General features: G+C 47.3%; 1 protein-coding gene across 4 annotated transcripts in view; it reads right to left on the bottom strand.

The window, feature by feature from the left end:
• Positions 1-20,078, bottom strand: part of Hex-A (Hexokinase A) — a 42,749-nt gene that overhangs the window by 3,513 nt on the left and 19,158 nt on the right. For 2 of the 4 annotated variants that reach the window (XM_076520584.1, XM_076520582.1), the window contains exons 2-6: positions 3,954-4,116; positions 2,447-2,802; positions 2,114-2,213; positions 1,208-1,562; positions 416-686 (exon numbers count right to left, since the gene is read on the bottom strand). In XM_076520584.1, coding sequence (XP_076376699.1) covers positions 416-686; positions 1,208-1,562; positions 2,114-2,213; positions 2,447-2,802; positions 3,954-4,116 — 1,245 coding nt within the window. Of the gene's footprint in view, positions 1-415; positions 687-1,207; positions 1,563-2,113; positions 2,214-2,446; positions 2,803-3,953; positions 4,117-4,661; positions 4,843-13,578; positions 13,965-20,078 lie in introns of those variants that run through there. The other 2 variants (XM_076520585.1, XM_076520583.1) reach the window with 2 other exon arrangements.

Below are 20,078 nucleotides of genomic sequence, written 5' to 3'. Positions count from 1 at the left end.
TTATGCCACTTTCAAAATAAACGGACCGGTTCATTGGGACATCGGATTACATACTCTGTGAAACGCGCGATCGTTCGATCGTAATTCATGATTCAAGGATGATTAATGATTCAACTATGAACAGTTTTATAAAGTCGTTTGTTATCGAGCCACGCTGCGACTCGTCTTCGTTCTCTTAGTTACGAGACGCGATCTCGAGGTATAAAATAGAAAGTTCGATGACAATTCGAACGATATTTTAGGCTATTTCGCGACAGCTACCGAGAAAGACTAACTCGGGAACGGAAACGTAAAGGAATCTTCTGTAACGCGATAGGCCAGTGTGAAATAGAAAAAAATGCCCTGTTCGCATCACCGAAACTGTATTTTCCCAGCGAAATAAAAGGAACGTGCAATGTATCCCGGCGACGCTCACCTTGTGACTCTGTAGTTGACTAATTTTTTCGGTCATAAGATCGTGAAAGTGTGGGTGAAATCTGTAGACCGAACCGTCGATGCCGACCGTGACTTGGTCCTCTCCCATTTTGTTGAGAAGGGTGGCGATACCAGCACTGGCAAGATGAGCGGCCCTCCTCGACACCACCGAGCAAACGTACCTGATGTTCTCGCAATCCTGGTCGCTTACGTTTCGTATACCCAGCTCCGCCAGAACCTCGCGGCAGTTTGTGTATTTACCTTTGGGATCGCTGAAAAGAAACGGCGTTTTTGAACAGTCCTTTCGAAGGATCGCACGTATATATAGAATAATTTTCCCCCGTCAACGTCTTCGTATATCCAAATTATTATTTATTTAACCGAATAACGATCTTCATTCGTTCAGTATTTTCTTAAGCTTATTCGCTTACTATATTATTATTATTATTATTATTATTATTATTATTATTATTATATATATATATATATATTATAGCTTATCATATTATTATTAGCTCCGCAGAAGAAAGAGTGAAATAATTTCTGCGGTATTTTAAGAACCTCCGTCTTTTATACCGTTTAATTTTAATATATAAATAAACAATTGAATTTGAATAAAAAGATTTGGTAAGTCTCGTACGATAAGTATAAAGTTAATTATACTCGAAGATAAAAAACGGCACAGCGATTGGTTACCCCGCGGTAACTGGCTTCGCTACCCTGCCGTAAAAACTATCACGCTGACGAGGGAGAAGAAATTCGATGGATCGCGTTTAACGTCTGCAACACTCACTTTTCGATTTCGGAAACGTATTTGGTGAAGAATTTGCCGCGCTTTTTGAGATCGGGGGCAGACCTGCCGCCGAATAGCAGGCCGGCGTCGACGCACTTCTCGATGACCAACCTCGTCAGCTCGCCCATGTACATTCCGGAGATCATTTTCTCGAACAGCTGTTTCTTCTTGTTGATCGAATGGTCGTCGATCGCTTGATCGAACTCCGTCACGACGAAATCGAGAACGCCACCCTCTCCGAAAGCACCCCATTCGGTGTTGATCAGCATGTGCGGCTTGTTTTCTGAGTAATTCCCAGGAATCGCGCATTCCACGTTCTTCACGTTTTCGACGTAGCAGGCGTTTGCGCCCGTACCTGAATGCACAGAAACAATCGAACGAATGATCGCTGGCTCGATCAGCATCGCGAAATTTCCCCTAACAATGTTCCATCGAAATCTCATTCTCAATACTTCGTCGAGGCTGACCGGTGTCGCGAATTCCGTTCGTTTCCTCCACGAAGATTTCACAATAATCGCGAGATTGAATCTATTTAAATTTCCTGTGATTTTTTTAATAATACTTTTTATATATTTCATATATTATTTTCTTTTTATTACAATGTATGTTCGAACGAAGAGGTTCGTATGAAAATTTCTGACGAAAACATTTGTACAGTATCGGAGATTTGAAAATAAAATAAAAATGAGAAACCAATCGTCTCTCATGGCTCGGTACATAGTTTCTAGCGTCGAACGTCATCCGGAGTTCAAGAGACGTCGAATTACGAAGATAACAACGATTGTTAAAAACAGCCGAGCACGTATGTTCGTCCCGGACAAAGTACAGATTTGCCTCGAGTTCATATTTTCCTTCTTCCGACAATAGAACTTAAGCCTTTCGTTGATTAATTGTGTACACACTCACCGACGATCATTCCGATACGGCAGTTCCTGTTTTTCCAAGCGCATGACATTAACGTGCCGGTGGTGTCGTTCAGAATAGCGCACACGTCGATTTTAACGTCCTGCACAACAAAATCGAGATTACCGGCGCGTTCTCCACGATTGTTCGCGCTGTTATCCACGCGCGCGACCAATACGCTTTCGTCTCGTTGTTCCCGGATTCCGTTGTTTCGTAACCCCCGCGAAATTATCAACGATAAATACGCCAATTCGAAGGGGGAACACGACCGCGAAACAACAACGGAGCCCGAATTAGACGACGCGCGATACGAAACGTCGATTCGCGGTTACTCACGTTTCTTCTGTTTATCGCCGCTTCGAGAAGAGCGACCACGTCTTCGCCCACCACGCCGCTGCAATTGAATCCCTTGGTCCACCTAGCGAGGTAACCCTTCGTCAGGCCCTCCTGGGTCAGCGGGAAGCTGAAGGTGAAACCCAACGGGAGCAGCTCGTCCTGCAGGTTCAGGTCCTTGACGAACAACGCCAGACACTGGGCTATGTGATCGAACAGCTGCGTGCCGGTGCCCAGCATCAGGGACTGCGGTATCGCGTAAATTTTGCTCTTCATGTCGAAGTTCATGCAGTCCAGAGTGATCAGGAGTACCCTGAAGTTCGTGCCGCCCAGATCCAGGGCCAGGAAGTTACCCTTCTCTGCGAACAAGCCGTGTTTCGATCTTAGAACGCCCCGAAAACGCCTCTCTCGTCTATCAAAGTTTCGAGGAGCCGCGAAACAATTTCGTTCTGGATTATTCGTCGGCACCGATTAACCCAGTTAGCCGTTGCAATCTCTTCGAGAAGGGAACCAGCGGCCAGACGTAGAGTTCAGTTGCAATGAAATGACTGTTTCGTTTTTTAATTGTATTACTAACATTTGTTTATTTATTTATTTATCTAATTGGTAATCTAAATACGAACGGCGCTCGTTTCTTCTAAATACAGTAATGTCTCCCTAATTGACGATCAGATTGCCCACAAAAATGGACAATTTGGGAAGACGAGATGCGATCGTTCGAGCCTCGCGGTTTGTCTTTACAGTTACGAATTGTCAGCAATTACAAAAACGAGCCGCAAGGCTCGAATAATCGTATCTCCTCTTCCCACATTGTCCATTTTTCTGCACTATCTGAGCGCCAGTTAGGAAGACATTACTGTAGAAACACAGCTCGACTCCTCTGTCAACGAAAATGGCCTGGATCTATCGGGGAAATGATTAAGTACGAAGAAGCGCTAATCAACATAGACACAAAAGAAATCGTAGCGCAAGAAGTTAACCGTTGAGACGGAGTGTTAGAAATGGTACAGAAATCTCTATACAAAATGGCTATTCAGAATATTAACAGGAAATTGTTCCGACGTTTTCGTCGTAACGTTCTCTCCGACGTTTTCCTCGAAGCATCGAGGAACGTTGCAATTCACCTCGACAGACAACAATAGGACAATTTAAAGAAGTATTTTAATTACGGTCTAGAGTAGACTGGCCCCTCTATCATTACAAAAAAAGATCTAGTCATTTGGATCAGTTCTAAAAAAGTTATTCCGCTTTAACGTGTTCCAATATTTTTGTTAAAAATGTTAGCATATTGCCAGACTCCGACGAGCGTTTCCTTCGACCGTCCATCAGCATTCTCCTCGTCTTCTCGATCGCGCTGTACGACTCGAGTTCGTAGATATCAAGGATCCAAACGGTCCGCTTGCAATTAGAGCTAAGATTCGACGAACTCGATAGAACGTCTCGGACGACTCGGGGAAAAAAATGAGCGACGACCTGCTCGAGATTCGTCGAAAAAGATCGATGCTCTTACCGGTGCCGTTCGGAAGGTCCTGCACGTAGGTCGTGAAGCACTTGACGACGGAGTCGTTGTGGGTGGCTTTGCCGAGACCCTTCTTCAGCTCGATGTCCAGCCTCTCCATCACCTTGCGCAGCTGATCATCCGAAAGGACGAGATCCTTGCATATGTCCTTTATCTGCGAACGAACGAAAATCTCGTTATCGACCGACGACCACGTAACAGCGTTACGAGAGGACCTTGAACGGTTCCCCAATGTGTTATCTATATCGGAGTCGTCCGCGCAGCTGCATATGTTGCATAACTGCACTCAATATGTACGTAGATAGCCGGATAGCGGGAGGGGAGGGGGGCAACAGACAAAGATATTGTCATTATTTACGCATTTCCCCGACGGACGACCGCCGTCTCGGCGAGATTGGTGAACGATGCCCCGGGATTCCCTCCTCGTCGATCGCGTTTCCTTATCATTTTCGCGGCGGTGATTTTTATCGCCGCGTCCTCTTCCTCTGGTTCTGGTTCTATCGCGTTGCGAAAGGGTCGGCCAATTAACGGGAGCGCGAATTATCGATTTTGCTAACGCGAGAGAAGGATCCCGCGATCGCGGACGAGGAAAGGTCGCGAGACTATCGGTAGTCAGCCGACGGAGGAGCCGCCGGGGAAATAATTCTGGAAATGATAGGCTGCGGTTAAATTGCGGCTAGGTACTCGGGGATTCCCTACCGTTCCCTTTGGTCGCCGCGAGATTCGTTGATCGAGCTTCCACATGGATCTCTCGGTTCTGACGAACGGCCCCGAGCGCGACGAAACCGTCTCCATTCCGGTATCTTTATCGCGTTCGCTGTTGCTCCTTCGGTCATTATCGTCGAAGACAATGCCGAACGTTCCCTCGCGAAACGAGGGAGAAATTGCTACAGCAATCCCGTAGATCTCGTCCGCTTTCCATTGAGAAAGCCGCTTCGATTTCGGTGGTCTTTAACGTCGCGACTTTATAGCGACCTTGAACTTAACTATTTTTATCAGACTTATATCGCGGCGTACGTTGTAGAGAGTGAAACTGATCTGTTGTAAAAAGTAAACTCTCCGATTATACAATGTCTTTGAAACTTTCGCATTTCACGGGGTAATTTATTTTTGCCGTTGACGCCGTTATAAATACGTCGAACACGTTGTATCTTGGTCCAATTGTCGACGGTGTTTGCGAAATCGGCTGCATATCGTGTCGATGAACTGTGCGGAGAAAGAAAAATGTACCGCGAGCCTGGTTACCCTTTAAATAGAATGCGTAGTCTAGGTCAGCCACGCCGAATTTCGGCGGTTAATCCGTCCTTTCTGGCTTCGGATATTCTTGAAAACTACGCGACGCTCATTTGAGCCGTTTATTTTGAAAGTGGCATAAGTCACTTTACCGTAATGAAAAGTGGTGATTTTTTAATGTTTATACGAAATTATTTATACCGAGGAAAATATCAGTATCCTGAGATGACAAATACGCGTAAATCTTCTCGAAAGTTGGCATCCATATTTTTAAACGTGTCAAAACGCAAACCCTTAAATATATCGACTTAAAAACAGAGTGACTTATGCCACTTTCAAATTAAACGATCGACGGACGTTGTCCGATTTTATTCCCAAATATCAACGATATCGGAATCGAGGATCTTCGCGTGCAATGAAAATGTTCTCCGTCGAACATGCACGGTAGATCGAGAAATTTCGAAAAAGTTTCGGCGCCTTTTATCTTGTTTGTTCTTCCGTTACGTCAGCATCTGTCGCTCGTGACACTCGACGGGTGAATCCGAGCTGTCATTGAAGCGGAGAGAAATATACTAGGTCGCCTAGATTCTACGAACGATGAAATTCCGGGAATGTGTTTAAGCATGGCCGAGTTGAAAGAATGCAAGCGGTGCCTTTGTGTGCAGCTACGGCTGCGTTCGTGTAACAGACCCGAGAGTCAGAGTCCGGAAGACATCGCGTGCAAGTGTAAGAGAGTAGCGAGAGAGTTGGGAGTGAGCGAGGAATAATCGAGTATGTGTCGAGTCGAGCGATGGCTCCGAATAACGATCTAATAGTTGCTCGTTCATGCCACACACAAATACAAAATGATGAACCTAGGATCGATCACCCTACGCAAAACTTTCGAGATATTGAGTCCTCGCAGCAGAACCAACTACAGTAATTTCTCCCTAATTCGCGTTTAGATTGCGCACAAAAATGGACAATTTGGAGGAGAAGAGGAGATACGATTGTTCGAGCATTGCGTCTCGTTTTTATAGTTGTTGACAATCGGTAACTATAAAAACGAGTCGCATCTCCTCTTTCCAAATTGTCCATTTTATTTGATTATTAGGGAGAAATCGCTGTACCGAGGCAACAGCAAGTCGAAAACTTCGTGATACTTAATTCCTTTGATTCTCAAATTAGATTCTTTTATCGCAGAAAAATGTTTCAGTGGGAAATAACGCTAATATATTTTCATATCGCCGTCGAATCGATTTTATACGGTATAAATGAACCTCGACGTCTCTCTAGCTTCCTTCCAATTTATCCCGAAGATACAAATTCGATCGGTTTTCAGGCAGATTTAACAACAATTTGGAACATCGTTCGTCTCTATTACAAAATGAAAAATAAAATGCTGCGAGAAGGCTTCTTAACATTTCACAATCGGCGAGCCTAGCACGCGTCTTTCGAACAGATTATTTTTCATTTTCGACGGCTTTCTAAAAGCAATATACTTTCCCTCAATAATACCAGTCTTCCCCGCGAGTCTCGCAATTTCTACGCGATTACTCTGATTGCATTGGAAAGGGAATCATCGTAACCCGGTCATCTAACTACTGGAAAAAGCGATACGGCTACGCAGCTTAACCGCCGAGGAATGCTTCAAATGAACTTTGACTAGCCCCCCTTTTATTCGTCGAACTTGTAACACTGTTTCCTTTAATCGTCGACGACGACGACGACGACGATAGTTTTATGCAAAACGTCTCGCGAATCTCGACGCGAAAGCGATTTCAAAATCGCCGATAAATATTTATGTCTCTTTTCTGTCTGTGCGGCTCGTGACATCGTACGCGATTTCGACGAAGCAGTAATTGAATGATAACAAACATGTTTTCGCGCGATCTTGCGCGCTTCGTCCGCGTGGAAGAAGGATAAGAGCTGTGGCACATATATCGCGAATCGAGACTCGACAAAAATCGTTTCTTCCGTCTCTCCGCGAAACGGAACGGAACGGTTTCGGCGCGTCGTCGTTCTCGGGCCCGCCGGATATCGATTAAAATTTCGGAATTCCGATCCGCGGGATTTCAAATCGATATTCGGATGTTTTAAAATAGCCTCGACGCTGTTTGGACAGTTCGGATTGGCCCAGTTTCCAAGTTCCGTACGTACCAGAATCTAGGGAACGCGAATCGATAGACGGAGAAAGGGAAAATATTGGAGTCTGTCGTCGGAGTACTATAACGTAATGGATAAGGTGCGACAGAAATTGCTGTTATCGAGGCAACCTACTTTTCCGGCAGATCCGCGGCCTCGAAAGGGTCGTTAAGATAGGAACTCCGACGATGTAATCGTCTCGTGAATAATCATTTTCGGTAACAATCGTTTGAAAGCGCGAGCAGCGATCAACTTTTGATCCGCGAAGCGGCCGGCCAATTGATTTATTCAAGCCGGTGGTTTTATTCTAGGAACTATTATGGCACGAGGGGATATTGGCCTTCCGGTTCTCCAGAGGTTAATCCAGATTTTGAATCCGAAAACGGCGAGCAACGCGATTCGCGGACGCGCGGTTACCCGAAAAAATGAATCGGAATGTCCAGCGATAGGAGAACAGCATATTTTGCCCGCGCGGTCTTATCTAATCGGTCTCGTAATGCATTCAAACGTTGGACCGAAGGGTCGGGTTCGAGACCAACCAATCGAAATCGAACAACAAGCTGATTTATCGGTTTCTCGATTTGTAATCGAGACGAGCGTCACAGAATTATGTTGTACTCGGTGAAAAGAGTAAAACGGCGGATCAACGTAACCTTTGCGCGCATTCCGAGTAATTATTACGTCAACGTCCGAATTCGTTACGTCGATTCGAGAGCGGTAATTGACCTATATGTATATCTGGATCGGCGCGCGTATCCGAGCTCTTGATATTAAATTAATTCGCGAACCTCGGAAATGGAAATCTCGACGGAAATAAAGTTTCTCGAATTGGTTTAATCGACGCGGTCCGTGACGAATCGAATACGGTAGATCCGCTTCGCCTCTAATAGTAGATCGACTGCTTTCGTTCTCGTTCGAACGAAAGTATTCTCGCCAAACTATTTATTTATTCTTCAGGCTTCGTTCAACAAAGATGTGCCAAGGCTGTGCCAAATTTCCTGCAAATGGAAGACCAAATGAATTGCTAAAGTGCGCGAGATCGGTCGAAAATCATTCGCAATTATGACGAAATATTAAAACAATAAGAGATCCGCTTCGCCTCTAATAGCAGATCGACTGCTTTCGTTCTCGTTCGAACGAAAGTATTCTCGCCGAACTATTTATTTATTCTTGAGGCTTCGTTCAACAAAGATGTGCCAAAGCTATGGCAAATTTCCTGCAAATGGAAGACCAAATGGATTGCTAAAGTGCGCGAGATTGGTCGAAAATCGTTCGCAATTATGACGAGATATTAAAATAATAAAAACTCCAAAAATTTTGTAAACCTATGTACAGAAATATTTGCAAGAATTGTTATCGTTTCTCGCCTCTGTCTCGTTCGGTTGTAATATTGAAACGAATCGGTTCTCCGATTTGTTGGGATGAGTGTATCCACGAAGATTTTGCTGTTCCATTCGCAAAGTGCGCGATTAAAGTTACAAAGGTTCGCTTTTTCGGAGCGCTGCTCTTTAAGAGAACAGAGGGAAAATCAATTATCGCCAGCCTGCCGGCTTAAAAGGTGTCCTTAACCCTTCCGTTTCGCGGACGACACCGCGGTCCATTTTCTCCGGCCGAGAGAGCAGACGACAAAAGAAACGAGCAGCCAAATTGGGTCGCGAGGACACGTTGGCCCGGTGGGCCGGATCGATAGACCCGACGTAAACATCCCGCGTCCGCACACGTGCGAAATTCCTGACGAAATCGGGCGAGCCAGGTGCGCACGCTTTTCCGCGGGAACACGCGTTCGTCGGGCGTCCCTGCGGGCCTCGGAACAGGTGATGCAGGCTCGCGAATGATGTTCGTCTATTCCGACGCGATCCACGCCTGCGTGAAGCAGCTCCGGAATCGTTAAAGCGACTTTTATTCTCCTCCGCGGCGGTCGCTGTCGTTCAAAAGTCGTCGAACGCTTCGCCGGCCGATGGAACACGGGAATTTCAAGCCGATCGCTCCGTCGCGTTTTTAACCGCGAATATGCTAACAAGTGCACGCGCGGGTCTCCAGCGATCGTGCTCGTGCTTAATGCGCATCTCGGCGCGGATCGCGAAATGCAGAAGCGAAACCGAGTTTCCGTGGAGCGCGAATCCTAGCTTGAACGCGCGTTTGTCGAAATTAACGCGACGACGACAGAACGGAACGCGTTTAAACTTTGACACCATTTTGATCGTAAATTTTCGAACGAATTTAAACTTTGAAAGGAAATGCGAAATCGATCGGCTCGGTATCGATTTCGAAGGAACGATCGGATTCGCGGAGCTGAAATTTAGCGGGGCGAGTTCGCGCGTGTCGGAAATGGCGAGAGAAATTGTTGCTGGATTTGCTTTATCGGACATTTTTGTGGTTATCGATGAGCGCCTAGATCGTGTCGCAAGAGTGCCATTTAGTCGCGTAACATTTCATTGAAACGCATTACAGACAAATTATACGGATAACGAAACCGGCGCGATAACGAAAACTCTTGCACGCGCACGCTCGCGAACGTTGGAAGTCGGTGACTACAACCTTTTTTTCTTTTTACCCGGAACTGTAGAATCATGCCGTCAATTATGAAACGATTGAATCACCCGACCGATATCTCTGTGTTGCATTATCACCGGGAGCCGGCTGATAAAACGCCGCTACGTTTCGCCATTTAAATAATTTCGCAACGCCGACTCGCCGTTACAGTCGCGTAAACGCGAGCGCGCGGCCGATGGACTTATGAACGGGAGCGTAATTTCTGCGATTCGATCTGGCAGCCGGTGGTTTCCTTCGGCCGATCGAATGTGGAGCAAGTATTAATAACGAGGCGTCACAAAAAGAAAAGAAATATAGAACGACGGCCGTCGGCGACGAGCAAATTACAGGGCTCGCGTGATTGCAATGCTCAATTGATAATCGCGACGCATTCCCGTTGACGGAATTCCCAGTGTTCCCGTTACCGTCGGACAGCGGGGAACGCGACGATCGCTTCGCCAAAATTAAATAATCCCGACGATCGAAATGCATTAAAAAAATGGACTCGGTTCGACCGCGACGCGATCGCACGAAATCCATGCGTACGATGAAAAATCGATCGGCGTCGAAGCTCGTCGCTACCAGCACGGGATATTTCCGTTGTTTATGGATTTATGTCGTGAATATTGTAACATCATGAATGAATCACGGAATCCATCATTTTCTTTTAACCCTTTCATAGGCACTGGGAACTATGCTTCTCACCCAGTGCGCGTATGGACCACCAGGCTCGAATATTCCCACCCTTAAGAATTCTTATCGAATTGAAATATTCTCGACGATTCGTATTGTACCCATGAAAGGGTTAAATAATAATGTCGAGAGGACTCGTTCGTGTTACACGTTCGTCCAAACAAGTCCATGGACTGCGGACGAGATTATCGTTGTTCCCGGACAATTCTTGAAGAAAATTTCTATTAAAAGATTGCCGGCAGATAAAGTGTTAACTACAAGTACGGCGGATTACTTAGTGTCGGATCCAATACGTTTTCTCTTGACGTCAGCTTTTTTTAAACGAGCTCGTGGACTTAGAAATTTGCATGAACGTACGTATGAACGAAGAGTATGATCGTTTCAATTTCGAGCCGTTGCAATCGTATTTCCATGGAGCTTTCGAAAACGCGGAAGTCTCTTTCATTCGTGACGCGAATCGTTATCGATCATTCTTTCCTCGGAGCATCGGAAAAAATCGATCACGCTCGCGGGACGAGCGTAATCGGTGGACTGGCAAACAGGAACCAAGCTGGCGACCGACTCCTCGAAATCGCGCGATCGTATCGTTTCGTAAAAAGCGATTCGTTCGATTCGCTTGGCGGGAAACGGCGTCGTTCTCGCCGACCGACGTTAATCAATGGCGTTTGTCACGTGTGCCCGCCCGTAGATAGCGAGAAATCGTGAAAAATCATTGACACGCAGGCGCTCGCCACTGTCAAGTTCGAGTGCAACGTAACAGCTCTGCAAAAAGCGTCGCCGCGAATTGCTTACGGCCACATGATGGAATTAAGAACACGACGATAACTCGGGGCGGGGAGAGTTTTTTTAAAACCGCGCGGCGGACGCGCGCGTGACGACCGGAACGAGCTCGTTCGAATTTCCAACGGGGATCTATCTCGTCGGATCGGGGCAACTCTAAATAATTTTGGGCGCGCGAGAAGGGACCCGAGTTCGTCGGCACGCGGTTCGTCAGGGTCGCGTAAGGTCAACTCGGGCTCGGCCATTTTCCAGCTAGCGTTTCCAACATCTCCCCCTCCGTTTTCTAGCGGTCCCGACCTCGAACTCTGTTACATCACCGACCCGTGCACCGGCGAGAAAAAAAGAAGTTTCATATTCATTCGAATAATAAACGACCGAATTCGTCGTTCGACGGAAAAAGAAAATTAGAAACGATCGCCGAACGAGCCCTAATCGTCGGTCACGTGTCGCCGCCCCTCGGCCACCCCCGTGCAGCAGCCCGCGTTTCCGCCGGCCGCGCGTCCCGCGACCGGAACGCCGATATCGAACCGCTGTAAATCGATCCACGGCATTTTACAATCTAATCGAAGGCGAAGCGCGATCGTTGCGTCACCTATTGCGACGCGAACTTTCCAGCTCGATGGAACCGTGCCGCGTTTCGAATATTCCCGCCGATTCCGCGCCGCCTTCCTCCGCCTCTGTGGCATTGATCCGCCGGTGACGTCACCGACACACCCGCCTGCCAGCCAATAGGACCGTTTTATGAATGAATGGTACAGTGCATGCACGCCGCGCCGGAACAAAGAAACGTGCAAAGGCCGATGCACAGTGATTCGCCCCTGAAAGCACGTGGCGGAATTCACGGACTCCGTTCCTCCCCGCTCTGCTCCGCGGCCCGTTTACGCGAAACTTTCCTGTGTGCAAATGGATGCGTGGCGGGACCCGGGGCACGCGTCACCTTCCCGGGGACTTATTCGGGGAGACGCGCGTCGATTCCGGCGGCCTCTCGGCCGGCCAGAAACCGCTTCGGGCCTCTCGGCCGGGCCAGTCTACCGACAGGGCCCAAGGCCGGTGGGGGCCTCTCTTTCTCGAGAGAGGATTTCGGCGCTCGGAGAAAACCCGTTCTCCGCTCCTTTCACGCCGGATGCCGGAATCCGAGCGCGTGCCCGATCGGCAGACTATTATACAACCGCGTGAACTGTCAAGGACGGCCGATCGACGAAAACAATTTCCCGTTGGCGCGACGACCTCGTCGCAGAAAAACGATCGGAACGCGGCGAGAGACCTCGCCTAACCGAGCCGGGACCGGAATCGTTGCGCACGTGCACCGGTGCAACACGTTGCGCGAGTAGATCACAATGTCGCGAGGTCGCCGCGGATCAATATCAAGGATCCGTGGATCGTGTCTCCGCGAGGACGATCGCGATCGATCCGAGTTCCGGCCCGCGTCGTCGACGAATCGACCGCGTCCGAGGAGCGAGCCTCTCCGTCGGCGACGAACCGTCGAGCCGGGATCGTCGCGGCCTTATCTTCCGGCGGTTTACGCGCCTAACGCGAGAATTATGGCAGCGCTTATCGATCCCCGATGCGCGCTCATTGACATCGGCGGGCCAGTTTCCATCGAGCGTGCCACTTTTCCTTCCTTTTCCGTCCGGCAGCCCGTCCACAATCGATAACGAAACCTGGCGCACCGACGTCGATCCCTCCGAGAAACAACGTGCGCGACACTTCGACGAAAACGAAAACGAAAACGGAAACGCGCGGGCCTCCGAGCAGACGTCTCGACAAATATTTCGCAAGCTGGCTCTCGTTATCGGCCGATAATCGGACAAGCGTCATCCGTTATCGCTAGAACCGGAGACCCCTGCGTCCGACGTGACGCACCGTTAGACCGTTAACTGCCAACTGGACGGGTCGGTGGAGAGAGGACGTAGCAACCCTTTTGTGCCCTTCTACGCGACTGGCATGGTCGAGTCGCCGACCCGGGGCGGCCCGTTTCTCGAGCATGCCCGCTCTCCTTCGATGACAGAAGATGTTCGAACGAGCCTGTCGCGACGAGGTCGCTACGTCCTGTCCCAGAGACACGGTGAAATTGTCCCGGTCGCAGCTTCGAGCACTCCTAAAACTGGCGTCACGCTGGCACAGGGACTCGTGTCACCATCCCTTGCGCGTGTCCACAGCCCTCTCTCGCGATCGGCCGAGACACTTTCGAGGGATAAATCCTCCGTTCGCGGTCGCACCGACGTTCCTCCCCGAGCACTCGGTCGTCTCTCACCTCCTGCTTGATCATGTCGCTCGTGGACAACGTCGACATCTTCATCGCCCTCCCCCTTGTCGTGGCACCCCGAGCTACGGCCCTCCGGAAAGGTTGCTCGTGTCCGAACGGCGTTCCCAGTTTGCCCTTGTTCACAGAAACGACGTGTCAGCTGCGGTAGCTCCGTGTCCGGCGCGGCTCGTGCTGCTCGCCGACGGGTTTTCGACTCGTTACTGCCACGGAAACGATTTCCTCGGACGCTGCGCGAGCTGCGAGAGAGAAGTTGCTGCACGCGCGCGCCTCGTCGGACCACCAACCACGGACCGTGTTTCACGAGTATACGTTCGCGTACGATTCAACGACCAGCAGCGTACCTCACGAGTTTTATATCGCGACTGCTGGCACGGCGGCGCCAGTTCCACGCGCGTACCTACACTCCCATGGGCGAACGTTCGCCGGCCGGGTGGTGGGGCGAGAAGGAGGTCATGTAGGAGAGACCGGAGGGCCACCGGCGGGCCCGAGCCGGTACACCCTTACCGATCGAGCCGCAATCTTTCGCACCCCTTTCGCCCGCCGTCGAGCCGAACTCGAAAACTCGCTCTCTCGTCGATCAATCGTCGCGACCTTACCGTTACCGTTACAGGCCTATTGTCTTCGTAGATGACGACGAGCTTATTCCACTGCTTGCGCTACCCTTGGGTCAGGAGGCTTGGTCGTACCAAGGCCGTTCGCGGTAATTGTTCGTCGTCGAAGAACTTTTCGCGCGACTAATTCGAGGTTTCTTTCGCATCTTCGGCGCGTTTCTCTCGAGTGTTTCGTTTCTATATTGTTTCTGGTTGTTCGGCAAGCTTGCCTTTACCGACACGAAACGAGAAAATAAAATGTTCGCTGTCGTTTCAGTGCCCCTCGATCATTTTTCAAATAACACGCATACGAAAGACCTAGTTTACGAGGAATTCGTTCGCTGTTCTTCCGCGTTCAGTATCGGCTCGCATAATTGTTTCGATAATCGCGATCGTTACGGCCGAGCGCCAAGTCGCGAGAAATCGAGCGAACTCGGGGAACACCCGGGACGGAACAGGTGCGCGATATTTTTTCGATATGCTACACGCGCATCGATGCGGTTCCGAGGGACTCGCGAGTGATAAAGTTTAATTGGTCTCGGAGCATCGTCGGAGCTCTCCGTCGGAGTTACGAAATAATTGCCGATGAATTATCGACCGAGCTTTTCGAGCGGAATTACGCGCGTCGACGTTTGCCAACGAGAAAACGGAATCGATGGCGAACGATGAACAATGAACCTGTTTTGTTTGTTTTTTCTACTCGAGTCGATGTTCTTCGTACAAAGAATCGAACTGTACGATATCCGAAGCGTGTTGTTCCCAGCGATTTATGCTATCCGGCGAAGCCGCAGACTTGTTCGACGAAAGATACTTTCGCGTCGAGAGCGAAAGCATATTATATTATTAATATTTCCAATATCTGTAAATATATCGGCTAAACTTCTTTTTCGAGCCGAAATAAAATTTATATTATAATATATTATAAGTATATTATTAAAAATTATATTATTAATATTATTAATATTATAAGTATATTATTAAAATTTATATTATAATATATTATAAGTATATTATAATATAAATTTTATTTCGGCTCGAATATATATCTGTATATTATAATATAAATTATATTTCGGCTCGAAAAAGAAGTTCAGCCGATTCTGTTCGAAACAGTCATCGTGAGCTTAACTCGCGCATTATTGGACAATAACGGATCGTCGATAAAGCGATTAGACGGCAATTGGTAATTTTGTGCAACGGCGCCGGGTTCCTCGTTCGACGTTACAGCCCTGAGATCCATAGTGGTAGTGGGGTTCGTGTGGCAACTGGTGGGGATCCACCGAGGGGTTAACTTCCCCTCGTTCGTACGGCACGGTTGCAGCCAAAACATCGTCGGTGAATGTACCGCTGGAAGATGGAGGCTCGCCTTCTCAAGGGCAAAACGGTCATCCGTTTCGCGGCGACTCATTCGGCGGACCGATTGCATCACGCGACGGTATAGAGCCGCGTTACGGCGATACACGCAATCTACGTGTTTCCTTTCGCGTTCGCGGCCGAGCACCTTTGCTCGGCCGACACCCACCCCTATTTGCCGGCTAAGCGACACACCGCCACGGTTATCATAATTCTTTCCTACATTCGAATTTTTCGCTTCGCAGCATCCGACGAAATTCCAATTCTAAATTCAAATCCGATTCGATTCCTCCGAATCTGTTGAAGCAAGAAGTAATTTCTTGAGTCTTGGAAAGCCTCCACATCCTAAAAAATGCAGGATTTCCATATATCTGAGAGTACACAGGTATGAAAACATGAATCGTCGCCCAGGCCTCTCAGGTTCTTCCGTACTCTCATACTGTGCGCTTGTTCACCGTGTCTCCTTCCCTTCTTTCTTAACACATTAACACGTTCCGTGCCACATGTGCCATTGATGGTACACGCTTGCATGTTTACTTAGTGAACTGAACAAATTGTTTACAAGAAATTTAGAACCGAAGAATCAATTTCCACCGCAAGAATGGGCGTTGATAAGTTTTTGTTACATTGTTATGTGTACGAGAATTAATAATTGCACGTAATACATCAAGTTTTAGTAAAATATCAAAGTGTGAAGATTCGAGTAAAAAAAGCTCGGCACCGAACGTGTTAAAGGCGGGGGATCTTGACGAAAGTATGCTAGGTAACGCGGCGACCGCCCCGCCTCGTTTTTCGTCCTAGAGCGGGCGATATTTTGTGTAATCATAAAAAAATTTAGACTTAAAAAAGTTTATTTAAGCTCTTAAAACTAAAAGAAATATTAAAAAAGAACTAAACACTAATTACAAAAAATGTTTTAAAGTACATATTTATGAGAAGTCGAGATAAATCGTAGTACTACGACTCCCGCCTTTAATGTGCTAACACTTAGCCAACCGAACGGGGAGATCTCCCCGTTTCAAATTCAGTCGATTGACGACCGAATGGATGATTGATGAAATATTAAAAATGATTGCTTAATTTTATTAAGATTTGCAAGAGGTACGAATGCTGAAGAAGCAATCGATGCCATATAAGTTTGCTTCATAATTTTTGTTCAATCGAATGAAATATTTTAATTTTATGAAAATTTTTGAGGTTTCTAGCGCGGTCGTGGAAGCGTTAAATATAGTTATTTACGTGTGCCTCATTCTACACCCTCTTATTTCAAATAGCCCCCTCGACAGAATCAAACGTCGCGGACAAAATCCTCGCGCGTCGCAATCATCCCCTGCGAAGCGTTCTCGTTCGCGACGGTTCCCGTAGCGTGTATTTTCATAACTATACGCTCGCTCGTTAATTTCGCAATTCCTCCCGCATTTGCTCGGCGCACTTGCTTCGAACAATTCCGATTACCCGGGCTTCCTTCGTTCGTTGCTTGTTGCGGCTACGACCTCCTCGAGTTTAATAACGTCGTGAAGCATGCAGCTGCGCGAAACGAACGTAGATTTCTCAAATATCTTTCGAAGCTGTCGCGATTATTCACGGCTGATCGAATGGTACATTAAGGCTGATTAATCGAGCGTACGCGTACTTGATAAATCGCCTGTTTCGAGCCCGCGTTCCCGTCGCTGTACACCTTTGTTGCTTTTGCATCAGATTCGATAACGTCGTTCGCGTCGTGATCGCCCTAATCGCGAATCGAATTCTACGAATGAAAACTTCTCGATCAGCGGAGAGGCGCGGATGCTTGATCGCAGGATTTATGCATTCGCGTGTCGAGGCATTGTAAAACTTTTAACTTTCCATTTTCTGGGCGATTAACCCCTTGACATACCATTTTCTTCGCAGTTACTGCGATTAGAAATTTTTCGATTGCAATAATTTCTTAGAAGCGAAAGAAAATTGCTGCTTATTGTATGCCTAAATTCACTTGAATGCTTAAACATTGATAACAAGAGATTAGAAATTTATTGCAATTTTAAAGGACAGAATAACAGCTATACTCGATAAATTATTACTAGAAATTTTCATGACGAATCGAACTCGTCGAAGTATGGCAAGGGGTTAATTAAACTGCTTCGATTTCACGGGGAATTTTCGGTGACGGATGTCGGCGCTTAACGCGTTAAAGAGCACGGTAGTCGATCTCTATTTCGCGCGCAAGCTAACACGATTAATATTCGCGGCGAAAGTATGTCGGACGATAAATCTTGTACGCGATGCTATACGGTCTACCAGCCGATTTCCGGGAAAGCAATTAAATAGCCTACAATTAGATACTCTGATAACTGAAATAGTACGCGATGCCTTCGCGTTTATCCTCCGGGGTCTCTCGTTTTCGCATGGCACGCGATATATTTCCGTCTCCAGTGTCCTTCGCGGAACGGCATGCGTGAGAGTGCCCGAGCACATACGTGCATACCGAGAGATCGACACACAACAAATAATTTCCGATCGATTACGAACGAACGTACGTATGTGTATGCATGCATGCATTCGGTTACTCGCTATCGATTCGCGCGCGCGGAACCGTCCGCTCGGGATCGGCTTCGAAATCGAGCGGACGAGCCGCGCGGCAACGGAGGCCTAAGGAGGAGAAATTCCTTCGAGTCACGATTATTAACGAGAGCTTCGTTCACGGAATCGGACGTGCGACAGTCGGCGTGCAGCAGCGTAGATTACATCGCGACGTTTCACCTTGGCTCGACCCGAGAGCGGAACCTTCGGAACGGAGAGCCGATCGGAACGGCGACGACGAAAAATTTAGCTCGATTCATTCGAGCGGACTTTCTAATTGAATTCGCGATCCGAGGATTGGTTTTAGCGCCGGTCTAGAGCGCGGCGTCGAACCAACGCGCCGGGAATTCAAGTTGGAGACGGTTCGAGTTTCGTCGGGAACGAATAAGTCTGCGCGGGGACTGAGTCATGCGATTGGAACGGGTTACATCTATTCCTGCAGTCTCTCGGTTCATCGAAGGCGGTAACAAGTTGCACCGGGAGAAAGCCGGAACGCCGTATTAGCTGCTCGCGAACCCGCGATTTTTCTAACGACGCTCGGCGACGCTCTCGTAGACCTTCCATTCAAACATCGGTTCGAGGAGTACGCTAAAATCTCCCTAATCGATGCTCAGATTGTACCGATAGATAGACAGATACCGATTGGTCGGCAACTATAATAATATATAATAATAATTAATATATTATTATTTTTATTACTACTACTACTACTACTGTATTTTTATTTAATGTATTATTAATTATTATAATAATAATATTATATTATAATTTAATATTATAATATAATAATATTATAATATTTTTTTAAATATTATATTATAATTTAATATTATAATATAATAATATTATAATATTTTTTTAAATATTATATTATAATAATATAATAGTAATATAAAGTTGAATATATCTAGCTTGTTGAAGATAATGTTTAGGTTTTATCGAACCCTTTAGACTTTCGAGAACAATTTAGAAAATCTAACGGCATTGGCTTCGTTCGTTCTATTTTTTTCCAAAACAAAGTGCATCGACGATACGACGATTCCTTTGGAGACAATATTCGACGATTCGTTCGACGGATGCATAAAATTCGGAGCCCAATCGTTTCAACGATCGGGAGCGAATTTCTCAAATTTTCCAGGAAATTGCATCACCCGACGGGTCACGGAGGAAGGTGTGACTGTTCCGCTAGAATTGCATCGGCGATGATGAAACTGGCGTTGCCGTACGTGCGCAACCTTGTGGATTTAAGGGATGACGCAACGTACGGCCGCTTTCGACTAGGGAACGACAGTCGCCGCGCGATTGGTCGGTTGCGAGGGCTCGAACGGTCGATCCCTCTCTTCGTTGACGTCATCAAATTCATCCGGGGAACGCACACGGCGCGCCGCGGCGCCGCGCCGCGCCCGCGAGACCGAGAGCACGTGGCATTTCCAATGGACCGCCGCGGACCGACCGACGTCGGATGAAACACGCGCGCAGAAGTCGCGAGAGGAATCTCTTTCGATAGAGCGACCGTGTCGAGAACGAGATTTCGACGCGATAACGAAAGTAAATTGACCGCCGGTCGCGGAACCGACCGCTTTTGTTATTCATGAATGGGCCACGGAGCTCCATGCAAATTCGTGCTTGTGTGCTCGCGCATTTTAGAAAGCCGTGGATTCAATGGAAATTTGTTGGCATTGTAGGGTTATTTTTCTAGCGAACCCGAGACACAAAGAGAAACCTTTACAAATCGCTGTTCTAATTCGGTACCGAGATATCTGGAAAAAAAACGTGATTTGGCGATATTGTACTATTTCATAGTATGTAAATAGTATTATCTGGATGATGCAATACCGAGATATCTTTAAATGTATAAGCGAAAGCATTGATCGTCATAGCCCGTTGTTCCGTTTCTACGTTTTTTGCGCGTATCTAAATATATGTAGAGACCTTAAAATACCTATATTTACATAGATTTCTTTTCATTATATATATATATATATA

Source organism: Megalopta genalis, chromosome 3 (genome assembly GCF_051020955.1).
Source record: "Megalopta genalis isolate 19385.01 chromosome 3, iyMegGena1_principal, whole genome shotgun sequence".
Classification (NCBI taxonomy): domain Eukaryota; kingdom Metazoa; phylum Arthropoda; class Insecta; order Hymenoptera; family Halictidae; genus Megalopta; species Megalopta genalis.
This window is presented reverse-complemented; position numbering and strand designations above follow the sequence as displayed.